The following is an 18,652-nucleotide window of genomic DNA, read 5'->3' on the forward strand; positions in this document are numbered from 1 at the left end:
AAGCCTGTCCTATTCATGTACCTGTCTAAATGTTTCCTAAACTACCTCCTCCGCCAGCTCATTCCATATACCTACCAACCTTTGTGTAAAAAAGTTGCCCCTCGGGTTCCTATTAAATCGTCATCGCCCCTCACCTTAAAATATATCATAAATTTAAAAGACATTTGGACAGACACAAGGAAAGGAAAGGTTTAGAGGAATAGGTGGTAAATGCGGGCAGGTGGCACGAGCTAGATGAGGCATATCAGTGTCCATGGGCAAGTTGGGCCAAAGGGACTGTTTCGGTGCTGCGTGACCTCAGACATTAGGTGTTATAGTGTGGCTTGCAATAGCGTGTGGAGCAAATGGAGATAAATAACTCTGGGCAGCAGAAGTTCAGTAGAGTACTCCACAGTCCCTGTCAGTTGATGTAGTCAATGGCTTTAGTCAGGCTGAGGGGGGACATGCACGGTGGCTCACACTGCTCCTTGCATTGTTGGCATTGTCACGCGGTGATGGACGGAACCCTCCTCGAACCCTCCTGCTCATCGGACGTAGGGATGGGCAGTTGAGGGACTCTGGCAATGAGCTGGACTTGCCTCCTTTCATTAAGATCACAACTAATGTAAAAGCAGAGTGGCACACAATGACTCCTTTGCGTGTTTTCTTACCGCTAAGTGGACTAGAGATACAGCGTCCAAACAGCCCTATGGCCCACCGAGACTGCTTCGTCCAAACAGCCCTATGGCCCACCGAGACTGCTTCGTCCAAACAGCCCTATGGCCCACCGAGACTGCTTCGTCCAAACAGCCCTATGGCCCACCGAGACTGCTTCGTCCAAACAGCCCTATGGCCCACCGAGACTGCTTCGTCCAAACAGCCCTATGGCCCACCGAGACTGCTTCGTCCAAACAGCCCTATGGCCCACCGAGACTGCTTCGTCCAAACAGCCCTATGGCCCACCGAGACTGCTTCGTCCAAACAGCCCTATGGCCCACCGAGACTGCTTCGTCCAAACAGCCCTATGGCCCACCGAGACTGCTTCGTCCAAACAGCCCTATGGCCCACCGAGACTGCTTCGTCCAAACAGCCCTATGGCCCACCGAGACTGCTTCGTCCAAACAGCCCTATGGCCCACCGAGACTGCTTCGTCCAAACAGCCCTATGGCCCACCGAGACTGCTTCGTCCAAACAGCCCTATGGCCCACCGAGACTGCTTCGTCCAAACAGCCCTATGGCCCACCGAGACTGCTTCGTCCAAACAGCCCTATGGCCCACCGAGACTGCTTCGTCCAAACAGCCCTATGGCCCACCGAGACTGCTTCGTCCAAACAGCCCTATGGCCCACCGAGACTGCTTCGTCCAAACAGCCCTATGGCCCACCGAGACTGCTTCGTCCAAACAGCCCTATGGCCCACCGAGACTGCTTCGTCCAAACAGCCCTATGGCCCACCGAGACTGCTTCGTCCAAACAGCCCTATGGCCCACCGAGACTGCTTCGTCCAAACAGCCCTATGGCCCACCGAGACTGCTTCGTCCAAACAGCCCTATGGCCCACCGAGACTGCTTCGTCCAAACAGCCCTATGGCCCACCGAGACTGCTTCGTCCAAACAGCCCTATGGCCCACCGAGACTGCTTCGTCCAAACAGCCCTATGGCCCACCGAGACTGCTTCGTCCAAACAGCCCTATGGCCCACCGAGACTGCTTCGTCCAAACAGCCCTATGGCCCACCGAGACTGCTTCGTCCAAACAGCCCTATGGCCCACCGAGACTGCTTCGTCCAAACAGCCCTATGGCCCACCGAGACTGCTTCGTCCAAACAGCCCTATGGCCCACCGAGACTACTTCGTCCAAACAGCCCTATGGCCCACCGAGACTGCTTCGTCCAAACAGCCCTATGGCCCACCGAGACTGCTTCGTCCAAACAGCCCTATGGCCCACCGAGACTGCTTCGTCCAAACAGCCCTATGGCCCACCGAGACTGCTTCGTCCAAACAGCCCTATGGCCCACCGAGACTGCTTCGTCCAAACAGCCCTATGGCCCACCGAGACTGCTTCGTCCAAACAGCCCTATGGCCCACCGAGACTGCTTCGTCCAAACAGCCCTATGGCCCACCGAGACTGCTTCGTCCAACGATCGCCCATACACTAGTTCTATCCTTCACACCAGGGACAGGTCACAGGCACCAATTAACCTACAAACCTGTAGCTCTTTGGAATGTGGGAGGAAACCGGAGCACCCAGAGAAAACCCACGAGGTCACAACGTACAAACTCCGTACAAACAGAACCCGTAGTCAGGGTTAACCCAGTCCCTGGTGCTGTGAGACATCAACTCTACCGCTGCACCACTCATTGCCTTCAATATTGGTCACAACAAAGGCTGGTTTTGTGCATTTATTCACTTCCTCCCATTGTCAATAACTGTGATGGATTCCAAATTAATGGAAAGGCCATTTTCGAAAGCCTGGTTTTATCACATTTCAGAAGATTATCTTTTCTGATATCCACAAATCTTTTATTTCAGTTTCAGCTGGGAAGAAACCGTCTCTGAATTTGGAGGTGTGCATTTTCACACTTCTATACCTTTTGCCTGATAGGAGAGGAGAGAAGAGGGAGAGGCCAGGGTGAGACCGGTCCGAGACCGGTCCTTGATTATGCTGCTAGCCTTGCCGAGGCAGGGTGAGGTGTAGATGGAGTCAATGGAAGGGAGGTTGGTTTGTGTGATGGTCTGGGCTGCTGGCCTTGCCGAGGCAGGGTGAGGTGTAGATGGAGTCAATGGAAGGGAGGTTGGTTTGTGTGATGGTCTGGGCTGCATCTACAATTCCCTGCAATTTCTTGTGGTCTTGGATGGAGCTGTTCCCAAACCGTGCTGTGATGCATCCTGATAAAATGCTTTCTACAGTGCATCTGTAGAAGTTGGTGAGAGTTGTAGGGGACGTGCCGAACTTCCTAAACCTTCTAAGGAAGTAGAGGCGTTGGTGCTTTCTTGGTCGTTGCTTCAATGTGGGTGGTCCAGGAGAAGTTGTTAGTGATATTGAATGAATGAATGAATAAGTTTATTGGCCAAGTATGCAGATACAAGGAATGTGCCTTGGTGCTCCGCTCACAAATGACAACACAAACATAGTTAACAATTAAGAATAAAGCATAACCACATCAAAACAATAAGGATACAACATTGCAGTCTAAACATGTGGGTGAAAATAAACCAGAGCAAAAAAGAGACTACAGACTTTGGTTGTTGAGTAGGACTATCACTCGTGGAAAAAAAGCTGTTTTTATGTCTGGCTGTGGCTGCTTTGACAGTCCGGAGTCGCCTTCCAGAGGGAAGTGCTTCAAAGAGTTTGTGGCCAGGGTGAGAGGGGTCAGAGATGATCTTGCCCGCTCGCTTCCTGGCCCTTGCAGTGTACAGTTCGTCAATGGGGGGAAGGTTGCAGCCAACAACCTTCTCAGCTGTGCGAACGATCCGTTGCAGCCTCCGGATGTCGTGCTTGGTGGCTGAGCCAAACCAGACCATGATGGAGAAGGTGAGGACGGACTCAATGATCGCAGTATAGAATTGGACCATCATTGCCTGTTTGTGTTTCTTCAATTGCCACAGGAAGTACATCCTCTGTTGGGCCTTTTTGACTGTGGAGTCGATGGTGGCCCCCCATTTAAGGTCCCTGGAGATGATGGTTCCAAGAAAATTAAATGACTCCACAGATGTGACTGTGGTGTTGTTGATGGTGAGTGGGGGGAGGGGAGGGGGATCTCTTCGAAAGTCTACAATTAGTTCCACTGTCTTAAGAGCATTGAGCTCCAGGTTGTTGCGATGGCACCAGGACGCCAGCTGTGTCACTTCCCATCTGTAGGCAGATTCCTCCCCATCCTGGATCAGTCCAATCAGGGTAGTGTCATCCTCAAACTTGAGGAGCTTGACAGAGGAGTGTGTGGAGGTGCAGTCGTTGGTGTAGAGAGAGTAAAGGAGAGGGGAGAGTACGCAGCCTTGCGGTGCTCCTATGCTGAGGGTCTGCGGGTCCGAGATGTGCTTTCCCAGCTTCACATGCTGCTTCCTGTCCGTCAGGAAGTTGATGATCCACTGACAGAGGGGTTCAGGCAGTCAGCTGGGAGAGTTTGGAGTGTAGTACCTCTGGCACAATGGTGTTAAAAGCAGAGCTAAAGTCCACAAACAGAATGCTGGCATAGGTCCCCTTGTGGTCTAGGTGCTGGAGGATGAAGTGCAGGCCTAGGTTGACTGCGTCGTCCACCGATCTATTGGCCCTGTATGCAAACTGCATAGTTTGCTTATTAACTACTAGAAATTTGAAGCTTTCAACCATCTCTACTTCGGCACTGTCAATGCAAACTGGGGTATGTGTACCGACTGCTTCACGTCCTGAAGTCAATCACCATCTCCTTTGTCTTGCTGACATTGAGAGAAATGTATTATGGTCACTTTCTGTTTGAGATGCCCCTCCTCCTGTGTAGTGGAGTTAGCCCTGGTCATGATGAACAACTTGTACAGTTGGCTAGAACGACTCAACACATCCCAACATCTTTCATGAGAATATTATCAAATGATATTTGACTTTGCACCAAAACGATGTTAGAAAAGATAACTCAATTCTTGGCATAAGTTTAGACGAGCATTATAAAAGTGGCAGCGGGGAAATTAAGAGAAGGAATTCCAAAGCTTTGGATCTCAACACCTGAAAGTCGTGAAGTGATCACATGGCCCTGTATAAAGATTAGAAGTGACTTTATCTCGGAGATTAGGCGATTATCAGCCTGCAGAAAAACAAATCAACTTGCACAACAGGCTGACCTTTTGCTGCTGGAATCAACAGAACAAATGCTTCTGATTTGCTTCAGATACAAAATTAATCCTTTGATTAATGCAACTTTCATTCAAGTATCTCAAGACTGATGACACAAGAAAATTGCAGATGCTGGATTCTTGAGCAAGGCACAAAGTGCCGGAGGAACTCAGCGGGTCAAGCAGCATCTGTGGACAGATGACCTTCTTCAGCTTGATGGGAGCAGTAAAATGGAAACACAAGGAACTGCAGATGCTGGAATCATGGACTGCGGTGGCTTTTTGTTTTTAATGAATGTGCTACTCAGTTATCCGGAATTCCATGTGAACAAAGGTAGGCTTGCCATCCCTGACCTGTGCAGCTCAGTAATGGGCTAATGTTGAATATCAGACCACTAGTGCACACAGAGACAGTGTAGGATAACTGGCCAAGATGTTGATTGTCCACAGCTGATCCAAGTACAGACTGTACTAAGGGGATCATCAGCTCCATTGTCCTCAATTGCAAAAGAACATTTTTTTTTCTTCAACAGTTGAGCACCAGCTGCTTTATTCGCCCTTTCCTTCTCATTTTCTGAGCGATTTGCTGGCACATCCTTGGGGTGGACTGGTAGCATAGAGCCTGCTTGCCCAGACTCCATCTGCATTATGGGTGGGCAAGAAAACTGCAGATCCATGTCATCAGTCTGAAGAAGGGGCTCGATCCAAAACGTCACCCATTCCTTCTCTCCAGAGATGCTGCCTGACCCACTGAGTTACTCCAGCGTTTTGTGTCTACCTTCCATAGGCGTTATACTGTCAAAGCGAGGTTTCTCAGCACGAGGGACAAACACAAATATGGTGAAAGGCCATCACACTGAAAGACCAGCTGTGTTTCGCTGTCCACGTATCTTACCCGACCAGCTGGTTCCCAATGTTGGGGGAGTCCAGAACCAGGGGCCACAGACTAAGAATAAAGGAGAGGCCATTTAAAACTGAGGTGAGAAGAAGCTTTTTCATCCCGAGAGTTATGAATTTGTGGAATTCTCTGCCACAGAGGGCAGTGGAGGCCGATTCACTGGATGAATTTGAAAGAGAGTTAGGTAAAGCTCTAGGGGCTAGTTGAATCAAGGGATACGGGGAGAAGGCAGGCACGGGTTACTGGTTGTGGATGATCGGCCATGATCACAATGAATGGTGGTGCTGGCTCGAAGGGCCGAATGGCCTCCTCCTGCACCTATTTTTTTCTACATTTACTTGAGTATTGTCAGCACTTTCTTTTTTGTACCAAAATGGATGCCTTGTCAGTTTAAATGAAATTTGGGAGCATAAAACTAACCACCCCCACCCAATCTAATCAGTAATCGTAAAGTTTAAATGGAAACATGTTACTTATAAACAAGTGGTTTTAAGAGAACATGCAGTATTTTGTTTTTAATGTAATGGTTGGAAATAGACAATGGCTTTTATTTGCGCTGCAGACCTGGGTTTTATACTGCAGGTCCACCACCGATGTTTCAACAGCCTTGGGTCCAGAGCCTTGGCAGATGATCTGTGTTACCAGAGCAGAGGTCATGTAGCAATTCAACAATACACCTCTGACCCACTAATTATACCACCCTCTCCCCATGTCTCTAAAGCACCTTGGACTTCTACAAACTTAAATAAAACAAATTAACTTCACAGCAAAACTTGTATTTCTAGCGCGGGCAGCGCGGGCGCTGGTTAATCCCAGCGAGGGCCGGATTGGGGGCAGCCCCCGGGACCCAGTCACCACTTTCCCAGAACCACTGCCGGGGCCCAGCCAAGAATTGCCAAATGTGCCGACAATGCTGCCTGGCCGGTGTGCCCGCCCCCCCCCCCCCCCCCCCCGACACGGGTCTCCGAGAGAAGTCGAACGGCATCGGAATGGTCTGCGTCGGCAGCCTAGATACGCAAGGTCACCCTTGGAAGCCGGCCTACAGGAATGGGCCCACCCACCCACCGCCCATCCCTGACCACCACCCACCGCCCATCCCTGAACACCACCCACCTCCCAGCCCTGAACACCACCCACCCACCACCCAGCCCTGAACACCACCCACTCACCGCCCAGCCCTGAACACCACCCACCCACCGCCCAGCCCTGAACACCACCCACCCACCTCCCAGCCCTGAACACCACCCACCCACCACCCAGCCCTGAACACCACCCACCCACCACCCAGCCCTGAACACCACCCACTCACCGCCCAGCCCTGAACACCACCCACCCACCGCCCAGCCCTGAACACCACCCACTCACCGCCCAGCCCTGAACGCCACCCACGTTCCGCCCAGCCCTGAACACTACCCACCCACCGCCCAGCCCTGAACGCCACCCACCCACCGCCCAGCCCTGAACGATCCTTAATGTACTGCAGGTACAAACTAGCCTTCAGATCCATGAAGAAGAATATTGCTTTTAAACACTTTGCAATCTAATAACTGGTAAACAAAACAATCACACTGGAGTAACCCCTTCTCCAGCTGTTCCCTTCACCGTCCAATTCCCTGCAGCAGTTTAGCAAAAAGAGAGATTAACAGATACAGATCTGTCTTATATTTCCAAGGCTTGCCAAATGAATGAGCTGTTTAACCACATTACTCATAGAGTCATCGAGCCACACAACACAACACAGAAACAGGCCCTTCAGACCAACTTGTCCATGCTGACCAAGATGCCCCATCTACACTAGCCCACCAGCCTGCGTTTGGTCCAGATCCCTCTAAACCTTTCTTATCCATGTGCCTGTCCAAATGTCTTTTAAATGCTGTTATTGTCCCTGCCTCAACTACCTCCTCTGGCAGCTTGCTCCCTATACCCACCACCCTCTGTGTGAAGAAGTTTCCCCTCAGGTTCCTATTAAATCTTTCCCCTCTCGCCATAAACCTGTGTCCTCTGGTCCTTGATTCCCGTACTCTGTGTAAAAGACTCTGAGCATCTGCCCTATCTACCCCGTCATGATCTTGCACACCTCTATGAGATCACCCCTCATCCCACTGCGCACCAAGGAATAAAGTCAACCGCAACCTCTCCCTATAGCTCAGGCTGAGTCGTAAACCTCCTCGTAAATCTTCTCTGAGTTCACAGTTGTCCCTGGAATGATCATGACAACAGCAGCAAAAAGGTGCTTACTTGTGTCCACCCTTGAACAACTGGCTGTCACACAGGCCGCAGACGGTGGCTGAAGACTCAAAGTAAGTAGGCCACGAGTTGTGTTCCAGTGTGATCGTCTCATTCACAGCCGACAAGACCAATCGCGAGCTGTTGAGTTCCTGAATTAAACTAAAGATTTCCTGCAGTTCAGCCTCATTCTCCGGTATTTGAACGCTTCTCCTGAGCAGAAGTAGTGTTGTCTGACGCTGCAATTCCTTTGAAGCCTGTGTTAGCCCTTCCTCTGGATTCAGCAGGCCCAAGGAGAGGCTATTGTTTATCTGAAATTTAAAGTTTAAAACAACAGGCATAAGAGATATAAGCCAAACCAAGAGCATTCAGCTGCAGTGCACAACAGGGATGACATCTTTTATCTTTCATTTTATTTTCTGGCTCTGCCTTGTCTCAATGGTCACATTCCCCATAAACAACTGACTTTGAGCTCCAGCAGTTTGTTGCTTACTTACTGCATTCTTTTCTTTGACCCCCATACAGGAAATTAAAACCAGCTTATTTTATATACTTTACCTAGCGTTTTGGTCGTGCTTGATCAGCAGGCAAGAGAGCGTTTGGACTTTTTCATAGGGAGATAATATTGTTTTAGCAATCTTCCAACCTACCTCATTGCAGGCCTTGCACTATTTTTTATCTGCACTTTCTCTGCAACTGTAACGCTAAATTCTATTTTTATGTTTTCACGCCCTGTGGTACTTGTGTATGGACCGATTGGACTCGTGTATAGTTTACTGAATAGCAATTGCTCTTTTCACTGTATCGTAGTTAACATGACAATAAACCTATGGCTGCTTGGACAGCAAGGACAGCATCGGTAGTAAGGAAAGCAAACTCAATGCTAGCATTTATTTCAAGAGGGCTTGTATGCAAAAACAGGGATGTAATGCTGAGGCTCTACAAGGCGCTGGTCAGGCCGCATTTGGAATATTGTGAGCAATTTCAGGCACCATATCTGAGGAAGGATGTGCTGGCTCTGGAGAGGGTCCAAAGGAGGTTTACAGGAACGATCCCAGGAATGAGTGGGTTAACCTGTGATGACTGTTTGTTGGCACTGAGCCTGTACTCGCTGGAGTTTAGATGAATGAGGGGGGACCTCATTGAAACATACAGAATAATGAAAAGCTTGGATAGAGTGGATGTGGAGAGGATGTTTCCACTAGTGGGAGAGTCTAGGACCAGAGAGTACAGCCTCAGAATTAAAGGACGTTCTTTTAGGAAGGAGATGAGGAGAAGGGGGTAGTGAATCTCTGGAAACTTTGCCACGGAAGGCTGTAGAAGCCAAGTCAGTGGATATTTTTAAGGCAGAGATAGATAGATTCTTGATTAGTACGGGTGTCAGAGGTTATGGGGAGAACGCAGGGGAATGGGGTTAGGAGGGAGATAGATCAGCCGAGATTGAATGGTGGAGTAGACTTGATGGGCCGAATGGCCTATTTCTACTCCTGTCACTTATGACCTTATGATAGAGTAAATCATACCCAGCAACATTTTAAATTCCATTAGAGATGTGATATTAATTAAAATGATCAAAAATTTAAAGTGGTCTATAAACCATACTGTTTTCAAATTAACATACAGTAAGATGGACACAAAATGCAGGCGTAACTCAGCGGGACAGGCAGCATCTCTGGAGAGAAGGAATGGGTGATGTTTCAGGTCGAGACCCTTCTTCAGACTGAGAGTCGAGACCCTTCTTGAAACATACAGTACGGCAATTTGATTACGATATTGCATATACTCTGAAAATAGTACTCACAATAGGTTTTGATGGCTTTATATCCTGTTTGTCTCTTGTGAAGTCGTAGCCACACTTGGGACAAATTCCTGGCTTGTACCTATTCATGTAGACGTATGTACATTTGGGATTCTTGCATCGCCCTTTCCCTCTGCAAGTCGCCAAACCCAGGTCCTTAAAAAAGATACAATGAACCTTATTGCTGACAACTATGAATGTGGTTGATTCCCTTCTCAGCCATGCTACATTTTTGTGGCATAGAAACATAGAAAATAGGTGCAGGAGGCCATTTGGCCCTTCGAGCCAGCATTGCCAATTATTGTGATCATGGCTGATCATCCACAGTCAGTAACCCGTGCCTGCCTTCTCCCCCTATCCCTTAATTCCAATAGCCACGAGAGCTCTATCTAACTCTCTTTTAAATTCATCCAGTGAATCGGCCTCCACTGCCCTCTGTGGCAGAGAATTCCACAAATTCACAACTCTCTGGCTGAAAAAGTTTTTTCTCATATCAGCATGAATGATTAGTTTGTGAGGTTTCCAGCACAATTTCTCTGGTACCTTGATAAATCTTTTTTTGATTATTTTAAAGCCAGGGATGTAAGTGGATTTTCTTTAACTTTCAAATATTTTATATTAAAGATTGTATAGAAATGTAACTGAAGACAGGAAAATAAAATTGGGGAGTGATCAACAGGCCATGAAGAGTGAAGGAAGCCAGGAGAAATCTTAACTTTGGATCTGCCGGCGTTTCTTTACTAAACAGTATAACAAAGATTCTGAATCCCTTTCATGGTGGATGTGACACTTACAAAGGCACTGGCTTTGCTGGTTTTCGGTAGAGTCAGACACACAGTACGGACAGAAACCGCACTGGCTTGGGGTGATCCACTCTCTGCAGAAACTTTCAATTCCGCCTAAGAACAAAAAAAAACCATTGTTAGATTGACATCGGTATGGCACAATTTCCTGCCACAGCTACTGCCTGATCCACTGAGTATTTCCACAATGTCCCGTTTATATTTCTGTGATCTAAGCATTCAGTTTCCCCAGAAAAGCCTGGGATTCGAATGTGGCAAAGCCAAGGGGACCCCAACTCCTCCTGTTGCACACGGGATCATCATTTTGTCGCTGGTACCTCTTCTGTAGCGATCCTCTTCAGCCAACTACACTGGTGGTTTGAGGGCGTGGGTGTTTCTAATTACTGCAGTTACAATCAGTGTGGAGAAAGACTCAAAATGAACATAGGACCTTCTGCCTGGTGCCAATCCCCACCTCTTTCTCCATCCACTACATCGGGGCTGTCTGTCTCCTCAACCATAGATCAGAGCTTGCCCATTTCATCAACTTCACCACTAACCTCCAACATGGCCTCAAACTCACTCGGACCATCTCCGAAACCACTCTCCCATTTATTTATCTCTCTGTCTTCATCTCAGAAGACAGATTATTCAGACCTCTATGCAAACCCACTAACCGTTATCGATCTAGACTACAATCTCCTCCCGCCACGTCCTCCCACCATCCCATTCCTGCAGTTTCTCTGTCTCCGCTACATCTGCTCTCAAGATGTGGCTTTCCACTCTCAGACATGTCCTCTTGCTTCAGAAACTGTGCTTCCCTTCATCCCCGCGGTTGTGTCTGGAGCCCACAATTTCCACGATTTAGCAAGTCTACCAAGTTTAGAGATACAGCACAGAAACTTGCCCTTCGGCCCACCGGGTCCGCGCCGACCAGCGATCCCCGCACTTTAACACTATCATACACGCACACTAGGGACAATTTTTACATTTACCAAGCTAATTAACCTACAAACCTGCACGTCTTTGAAGTGTCGGAGGAAACCGAAGATCTCAGAGAAAACCCACGCTGTCACGGGGAGAACGTACAAACTCCGTACAGACAGCACCCGTAGTCGGGATGGAACCCGGGTCTCCGGCGCTGCATTCGCTGTAAGGCAGCAACTCTACCGCTGTGCCACCGTGACCGCCCACGGTGGTCTGATATCATCAAAAAAATCCCAGACACTTGCCTGCTCGTCGCCGTCTGCATAGTTGGGATGCAACACCGAGTGCCCTAGCTGTTTCAAGGTGCTGGCCTTCAGGCCTGAGGGAGGTGCTGAACTCAAGCTCTTTGTACAGGAACTTCGAACTACAAATTAATGACAATTATCAGCATTTTTCCAATCAAGCTAATTAAGAATTTCTCAGCAAATCCTTATGATACGCGTATATTTCTGATAAGAAAACAGACAAAGCACTCCTCGGTCTCTGAGTAACCAGTGTATGGCGCCTGACATTTGCCTTAAAAATTGTTTTTTATAAACCCAAGGTATGAAACCCTCGGGAACGAGTTCCGGTAAATGGGATTAGTGTCGATGGATTGGTGCAAAGAGGTCCAATGGTCAATGTTTGAACTTCAGAATTAGTGAAGGAATGCGTAGTGCAAGCGTTCTTAATCATCACCACTTTTCCCTTTCAAAATCATCTTCAAATGCTTCATTATGGGGAAGGATTCAACATTTCCCAAAATGAATAAATTGGCATTGCACTTTCTACTTTAAAATGCTTCATTTTGAGAAAACACTCAACATTTTGTAAAATTAATGAAGGACATTTTGTATTTCTTGTCGATTATTTGTATTAGATTTAGAAAAGATAAAGTCCAGCATTAAACAGAGGCAGATATTTATTCCTCTCAATGCTGGCACCAATTAGCTATGAACACACTGTGAAAGAAATATTTACTCTCAACGATCAGATTTACAGTGAATAAGTCCACCACTATATACTATGTACAATAAACTGAACAATATATTACATCGTTTCAGCTGTTTGAACTGTCATCTCAACCTATGGAGACTAACCAATGAATTCAAGGTATCTCAAAATGCTGGAGTAACTCAGCGGGTCAGGCAGCATCTAGGAGAGAAGGAATGGGTGACGTTTCGGGTCGAGACCCTTCTTCAGACTGATGATGTTCAGTCTGAAGAAGGGTCGCGACCCGAAACGTCACCCATTCCTTCTCTTCTAGATGCTGCCTGACCTGCTGAGTTACTCCAGCATTTTGAGAAATCTTCGATTTGTACCAGCATCTGCAGTTATTTTCCTTCACAACCAATGAATTCAGGTGCAATGTAGATAATGTAACAGAAACATGTGCTAGCATGATTATTTAGTTTAGTTTAAAAATACATGGGTTAGTTTAGTGATACAGCACGGAAACAGGCCCTTCGGCCCACCAAGTCCACAATGACCAGCAATCCCCGTACATTAACACTGTCCTACACACACTGGGGACACTTGTACATTTATACCAAGCCAATTAACCTACAAACCCGTACATCTTTGGAGTTATTATTAAATTAAATACCAATGCATCACATTATATTCTCACAATATTTAAGAAGCATCTGGATTTAATCAACAAGACGCAGAAGACGACAGACTGAATGTGAGCATAAGGGATTAGTGTAGATAGGTTGAATGGACACGGTGGGTGAAGAGCCTGCTTCACTGTGGCATGACTAACACCTGGCTACATATTTCTCTACCTGTACTTCCATTGCTTGCAGAAGGTGTAGAGGATTCTGTTGTCTCTGCCTGACTGACGGGCACTGTGACCACTCGGATGTAGGTGACCCCAGACTGAGCAGCTGCAAACACAACACAACACAACACACTGGAATGTTACCACCTTCACTAGAACAATGCCTGGAGTAAGGGCTATTAGTGCAGGGAAAGATCGGATGGCTGGAGTAGGGGGTATTAGTGCAGGGAAAGATCGGATGGCTGGAGTAGGGGGTATTAGTGCAGGGAAAGATCGGATAAACCTAGATTGTTTCCTCTGGAACTCCGAAGGTTGAAGGGAGACCCGAGAGAAGTATGCAAAATTAAAAGAGCCTTAGATAAGGTAGACAGTCAGAAACTTTTTCCCAGGTTGGCAATATCAAATACTAAAAAGCATAACGTTAAGGTGAGAGGAGCAAAGTTTAAAGGAGATGTGTTGAGTTTCAGTTTAGTTTATTGTCACGTGTACGGAAGTTTGGGAAAAGCTGGTGCTTTGTTTTAAACGCAGAGGGTGGAGAGTGCCTGGCAGGAGTGGCGGTTGAGGCAGATATTTAAGTGTCTTTTCAATAGGAACATGGATTTGCAGGGAATGGAAGGATATGGATTATGTGTAGGTAAATAGGAGTTGGTCCTCGTATCATGGTAGGTACAGACATTGTGGGCCGATGGGCCTGTTCGTGTGTCGTACTGTTCTATGTTCCATTATACACGAGGATTGAGAAATGAGTCTGGGCAGCACACTTCAAGAACACCAAAACGTTGTATAGGGTAGGGGGAGATTTACATGAACATTACCACGACTGCAAACTGTGGTCCAGTGGAAAGATGCTAGACAGCTGGGATCTGTTTTTTTATGAATATGGCAGGTATGAAGGAATGTAAATGGCATTATCAAAAAAATCAGTAATTGTTGAAATGAATAAGGAAAAATAACTTCCACTGACTTAAAAGGTCAATGGTCCAATGCTAAGACCTGCAAGGGTGCTCATTGGAATCTGCCTTCCACACTTAATGCCAACAACTAACTCCTTTATCAATGGTGACTTTTGTTGATAGTTTAGTTTAGTTTATTGTCACATGTACCGAGGTACAGTAAAAAGCTTTTGTTGCGCGCTAACCAGTCAGTAAGAAGACAATACATGATTACAATCCAGGCATTTATAGTGTAAATGCATGATAGGTCGAATGTATAGGCCGAATGCCCTACTCCTGCACCTATTGTCCATTATCTATGATAAGGGAATAACGTTTAGTGCAAGGTAAAGCCAGCAAAGTTCGATCAAGGATAGTCCGAGGGTGACCAATAAGGTAGATAGCAGCTCAGCACTGCTCTCTAGTGGTAGGAAATGTCTCGGCTGGTTTCACTACACTGAAGGCCCGGTACATGTGGGGGGAGGTTGTTGTGTTACACTCTGTCGTGGGTGTCTCGGCTGGTTTTACTACACTGCAGGGCCGGTACATGTGGGGGGGGGGGGGGGGGGGGGGGTAAGTTGTGTTACTCTGCCACGTGTGGACAGCGTTCCCACCTGCAGGGGACGGTGTGGCCGGCAGGATCACACGCGGGGGCCGTGACCGGGCTGTTCCAATCGGCAAGGCAGACTTCACCCGCCCTCTGGCTTTACATCTTCTCCTCGCTTGTAATTCTTGTCGAGAAACACTGCGGGAGAGAAAAGACACAACATACGCGATTAAATTCATACCTTCTGGACTGCAACGTGGCTACTCTGGCATCCAGAACCTTCACACATGATTCACACGTTGCAGGAATTCCATGACATTATTACTACAAGGTCTTTTTTTGAAAAGGATTCACAATGGTTTAATGCAATACAGAAAATAATAAATACCAGGGCATTAAAAATGAATAAACTGCATTCCTACTCAGCCAGAGAACTACAACGTTCTCTGCAGTGCTGGGAAAGTGGTGGGGTGAGGATGATCTTTGGAATTTTCTCAGTGGAGGCTGAGGCCATAAATGTTGTTGATGGCAGTGGTGGTGGGGCAGGTTGATGAAACCACTGGGTGGTGTGTTGTAAAGACATCTGCAATAACCTGCTGTGGAATGGAAAAGCAACAGTTCAGGCTCAACTGACGTGTACCCGAGGAGCTGGGGAACAATCTCAAACACTTGCACAAAATGAGCAGAATAAACCCTGATCCATGTTAGTCAGCAGGAGAGGTCTGAGGTACAGGACCATCACGTGTTGTTTAACCACTACAACTCTACTTCTTTGTAACAATCTTGGAAGATAGCTCACAGAATATTTTTATTGAATGATAAAAGTGTACATCATGGACAATCTCATCAATACCGAATCTGACAAAGACCAACCTGGTTTGAACAACTTTGATGCGCTTTCTCTCCAACTCTGCCAATTTGTGTCCCAAGTTTGAACAACGAGAAGTCTCTGTCGGTACCCCAAGTGATTTTAAATATCACCAAGACATTCTACTCAGCAGAATACCTCCAGCTTCTCCATACTACTAGAGAGAAGGAATGGGTGACATTTTGGGCTGAAAACCTTCTTCAAGCCCGAAACCTCACCCATTCCTTCTCTCCTGAGATGCTGCCTGTCCCGCTGAGTTACTCCAGCATTTTGTGCCTATCAAAAGAAGGGCACATGCATGCACCTAGTAATGAGAAGGGTTCTAGCCACCATGATCACAACCAGCAATCACTTGGACAAGAATGGACCGACTAGGAAACACCAACATCAATTTGTTAAAGGTGAATCTTATCCCGACAACTTGATCCTGACCTTGGGTGTTGTCTGTGTGGAGTCTGCCTGTCCGGGTGCTCCAGTTCCCTCCCACCAAAGACATGTTTAATTAGCCTCTGCAAATTGTGTAGGGAGTGGATGCGAAAGTGGGATAACATAGAACTAGTGTGAATGGGTGATCGATGGGGTGGGCTCGGTGGGCCGATGGGCTTGTTTCCTTGCTGCATCTCTGAAACTAAAAACTAAACCAAATCTTGATGAGACTTTTCTGATGAAGTGACAAAATATACATATATTCACAAAATGCTGGAGTAACTCAGCAGGTCAGGCAGCATCTCAGGGAGAAGGAATGGGTGACGTTTTGGGTCGAGACCCTTCTTCAGACATTCTTCTGAAGAAGGTTCTCGACCCGAAACGTCACCCATTCCTTCTCTCCTGAGATGCTGCCTGACCTGCTGAGTTACTCCAGCATTTTGTGACTAAATACCTTCGATTTGTACCAGCATCTGCAGTTATTTTCTTACGCTAAATATACATATATAGTTGAAGTGGGCTTCCGTGAGGATTACTGGCTGACGTACTCATGGAGATTCAGACTGTGACGCTCACAAATTATTAAATTTTTAAAAACTAAAAAATGTTTCAACTGAACACAAATTAAAACTTTAGGAAATTATTAAATACATTTAAAAATGAAGATTACCTTGTACTTACCTTCCTGCACAGTCCTTCCTTCCGAAACTTGTGCCAGAATAACCTGGCGCTGACTCAGTGTGCAGATCCCCAGCCTTTCACTTTGCTCCACTTGCCCCTATAAAGAGCTCAACAGCACAGCGCAGTGGTACTGACAGCAGTGTTCCGCTGAGCACAAGTGAAGAACCTCTGCACAGTTAAGGACAGCTACACTGCTGAGTTGACCTGCTGAATTACTCCAGCATCTTGTGAAACGTTCGATTTGTACCAACATCTGCAGTTATTTTCCTACAGGACACCACACTGGTACTTAGGCAAAAGCCAGCAAGACAGGGTGGAACGGGCAGCTTCAAAGCAAGATCAGGGCTGCAAATGTGTTGATTTATGATAACATTTAGTTTCAATGAGAAAAGACATTTCAGATTGAGACTGGTGCAAGTCGTGTAATGGAGACATCAGAAACAGCAGATGCTCTCATTTCCAGCAATAAACAAAGTGCTGGAGGAACTCAGCAAGTCAGGGTGCACCTGTGGGGGGAAGTGGACAGGTCCGGTCTGGAGAAGGGTCTGAGTTCCTCCAGCGCTGTGTGTTTTGCTCAAGTCATCTGAAGATCTGCTTGCCACCAACAGCACTAATCTCAACAACGGCATTGACTCTGTTTTACAAGAACAAACTTTATAAAAGCCCACTTCACATTTAAAATCTGACCACATTTTTGTAACATTTCTGCTCTTGGCATCATGAAAGCGGTCCTTATTTCTCATGTTCATACAGTTACTCCAGTTGGCAAATACACTGCTGTATTTATTAGCCAGAGTTCCCCTACAGTAGAGTACTATAATCATACTTGTATTTCAGGATCAGCTGTGAAGAGTGAACTCATGTGTGGGATAGCTACATACTGAAATACCACAACACCGGCTGTAGATTTATGCTCCTGCTCGCATTTGAAAAATGAAGAGAAAGGATTTAAGGTGACCTTTAGTGAATGTATAAATTTATGTACTAAATCTGTGATTAGGTGCATTGCATTTTTATAATTGCGAATTTCCTAAATCAGTTTCCCAATTGCAAAACAATGCTTGCAATTCATAAACATTTAAAAATATATTCACATGCAAAGTACAAATCATGGCTAATGTTTATGAAATTTTAAACTGCTTACACTTGTATTGACATAATTCTCTGTTAATTCTTTGCAAATGTCAAGTTGTGAAACAACAAAGCCAAATGTAATGGAGGAAACCATCAATGCCTTGTGCGTGTACAGGAATTGATATCTGGTTCATTTGCAATCTGATAACAGAAAACCATCTTTCAGCAACAGAATTAAGAGTCTCATTTCACCAGGCTCGGCATGTTATTTTTGGCAAGTTGTTACCACTCTAAACCCCTGGATCTTATTCAAACTTGGATGTAACTAACTTTATGTGAAAATCAAGTCAAGAGATTTATATATATATATTTTTTGTGAGAAACGAACCTTGATCCTGGTCTTGTAGTCTTAACTCCATGGGAATTATTAATTGCAGTGTTATTTTCATTTACAGCACCCATCTCCTTCATGCCATCGTCAGAACGTGCCTCACCCACTCGGTCCTCAGCAGTTAATGCTGTGTCACACAGCTGCAATGGAAGCGGCACGTCTGCGTCCTGCACAGTGGGCACTGGTGTACCCGCGTCTCTGGGCTCAACGTGCACAGTCTGCTGCCAACTTGCCCGCATCGATTGCTGCTCCTCTTCCCGGTGATCGTCTGAAGCTACGTTTAGAAGCTGTGTCACGGCCTGCGAACTCTCCAGGCTGGACTGGACAGTGTCCTTTGTACAAACAGTCACCTCCGCCGTTTCCTGTTCATTTACAAAGGCAGTGAGACAGGTTGTTACACAAAATCACTTCTTGGTCAAACAATATGGAAACAGGAAAGTACAGCACGAGGACGGGCACTTGGTCCACAATGTCTGTGCCAAACATAATGCCAAGATAA

At 46.6% G+C, this 18,652-nt stretch overlaps 1 protein-coding gene across 1 annotated transcript in view; it reads right to left on the reverse strand.

Moving 5' to 3' along the window:
• Nucleotides 1-5,307: 5,307 nt before the first annotated feature.
• LOC144599792 (HMG domain-containing protein 3-like) overlaps nucleotides 5,308-18,652 on the reverse strand; it is a 36,351-nt gene continuing 23,006 nt past the window's right edge. The window contains exons 7-15 of the mRNA XM_078411026.1: nucleotides 18,151-18,515; nucleotides 14,781-14,911; nucleotides 13,239-13,340; nucleotides 11,718-11,836; nucleotides 10,498-10,602; nucleotides 9,707-9,859; nucleotides 7,918-8,216; nucleotides 6,244-6,312; nucleotides 5,308-5,422 (exon numbers count right to left, since the gene is read on the reverse strand). Of these exons, the coding sequence (XP_078267152.1) occupies nucleotides 5,308-5,422; nucleotides 6,244-6,312; nucleotides 7,918-8,216; nucleotides 9,707-9,859; nucleotides 10,498-10,602; nucleotides 11,718-11,836; nucleotides 13,239-13,340; nucleotides 14,781-14,911; nucleotides 18,151-18,515 (1,458 nt within the window). The remainder of the gene's footprint in view (nucleotides 5,423-6,243; nucleotides 6,313-7,917; nucleotides 8,217-9,706; nucleotides 9,860-10,497; nucleotides 10,603-11,717; nucleotides 11,837-13,238; nucleotides 13,341-14,780; nucleotides 14,912-18,150; nucleotides 18,516-18,652) is intronic.

This window comes from Rhinoraja longicauda, chromosome 14 (assembly GCF_053455715.1).
Source record: "Rhinoraja longicauda isolate Sanriku21f chromosome 14, sRhiLon1.1, whole genome shotgun sequence".
NCBI lineage: Eukaryota > Metazoa > Chordata > Chondrichthyes > Rajiformes > Arhynchobatidae > Rhinoraja > Rhinoraja longicauda.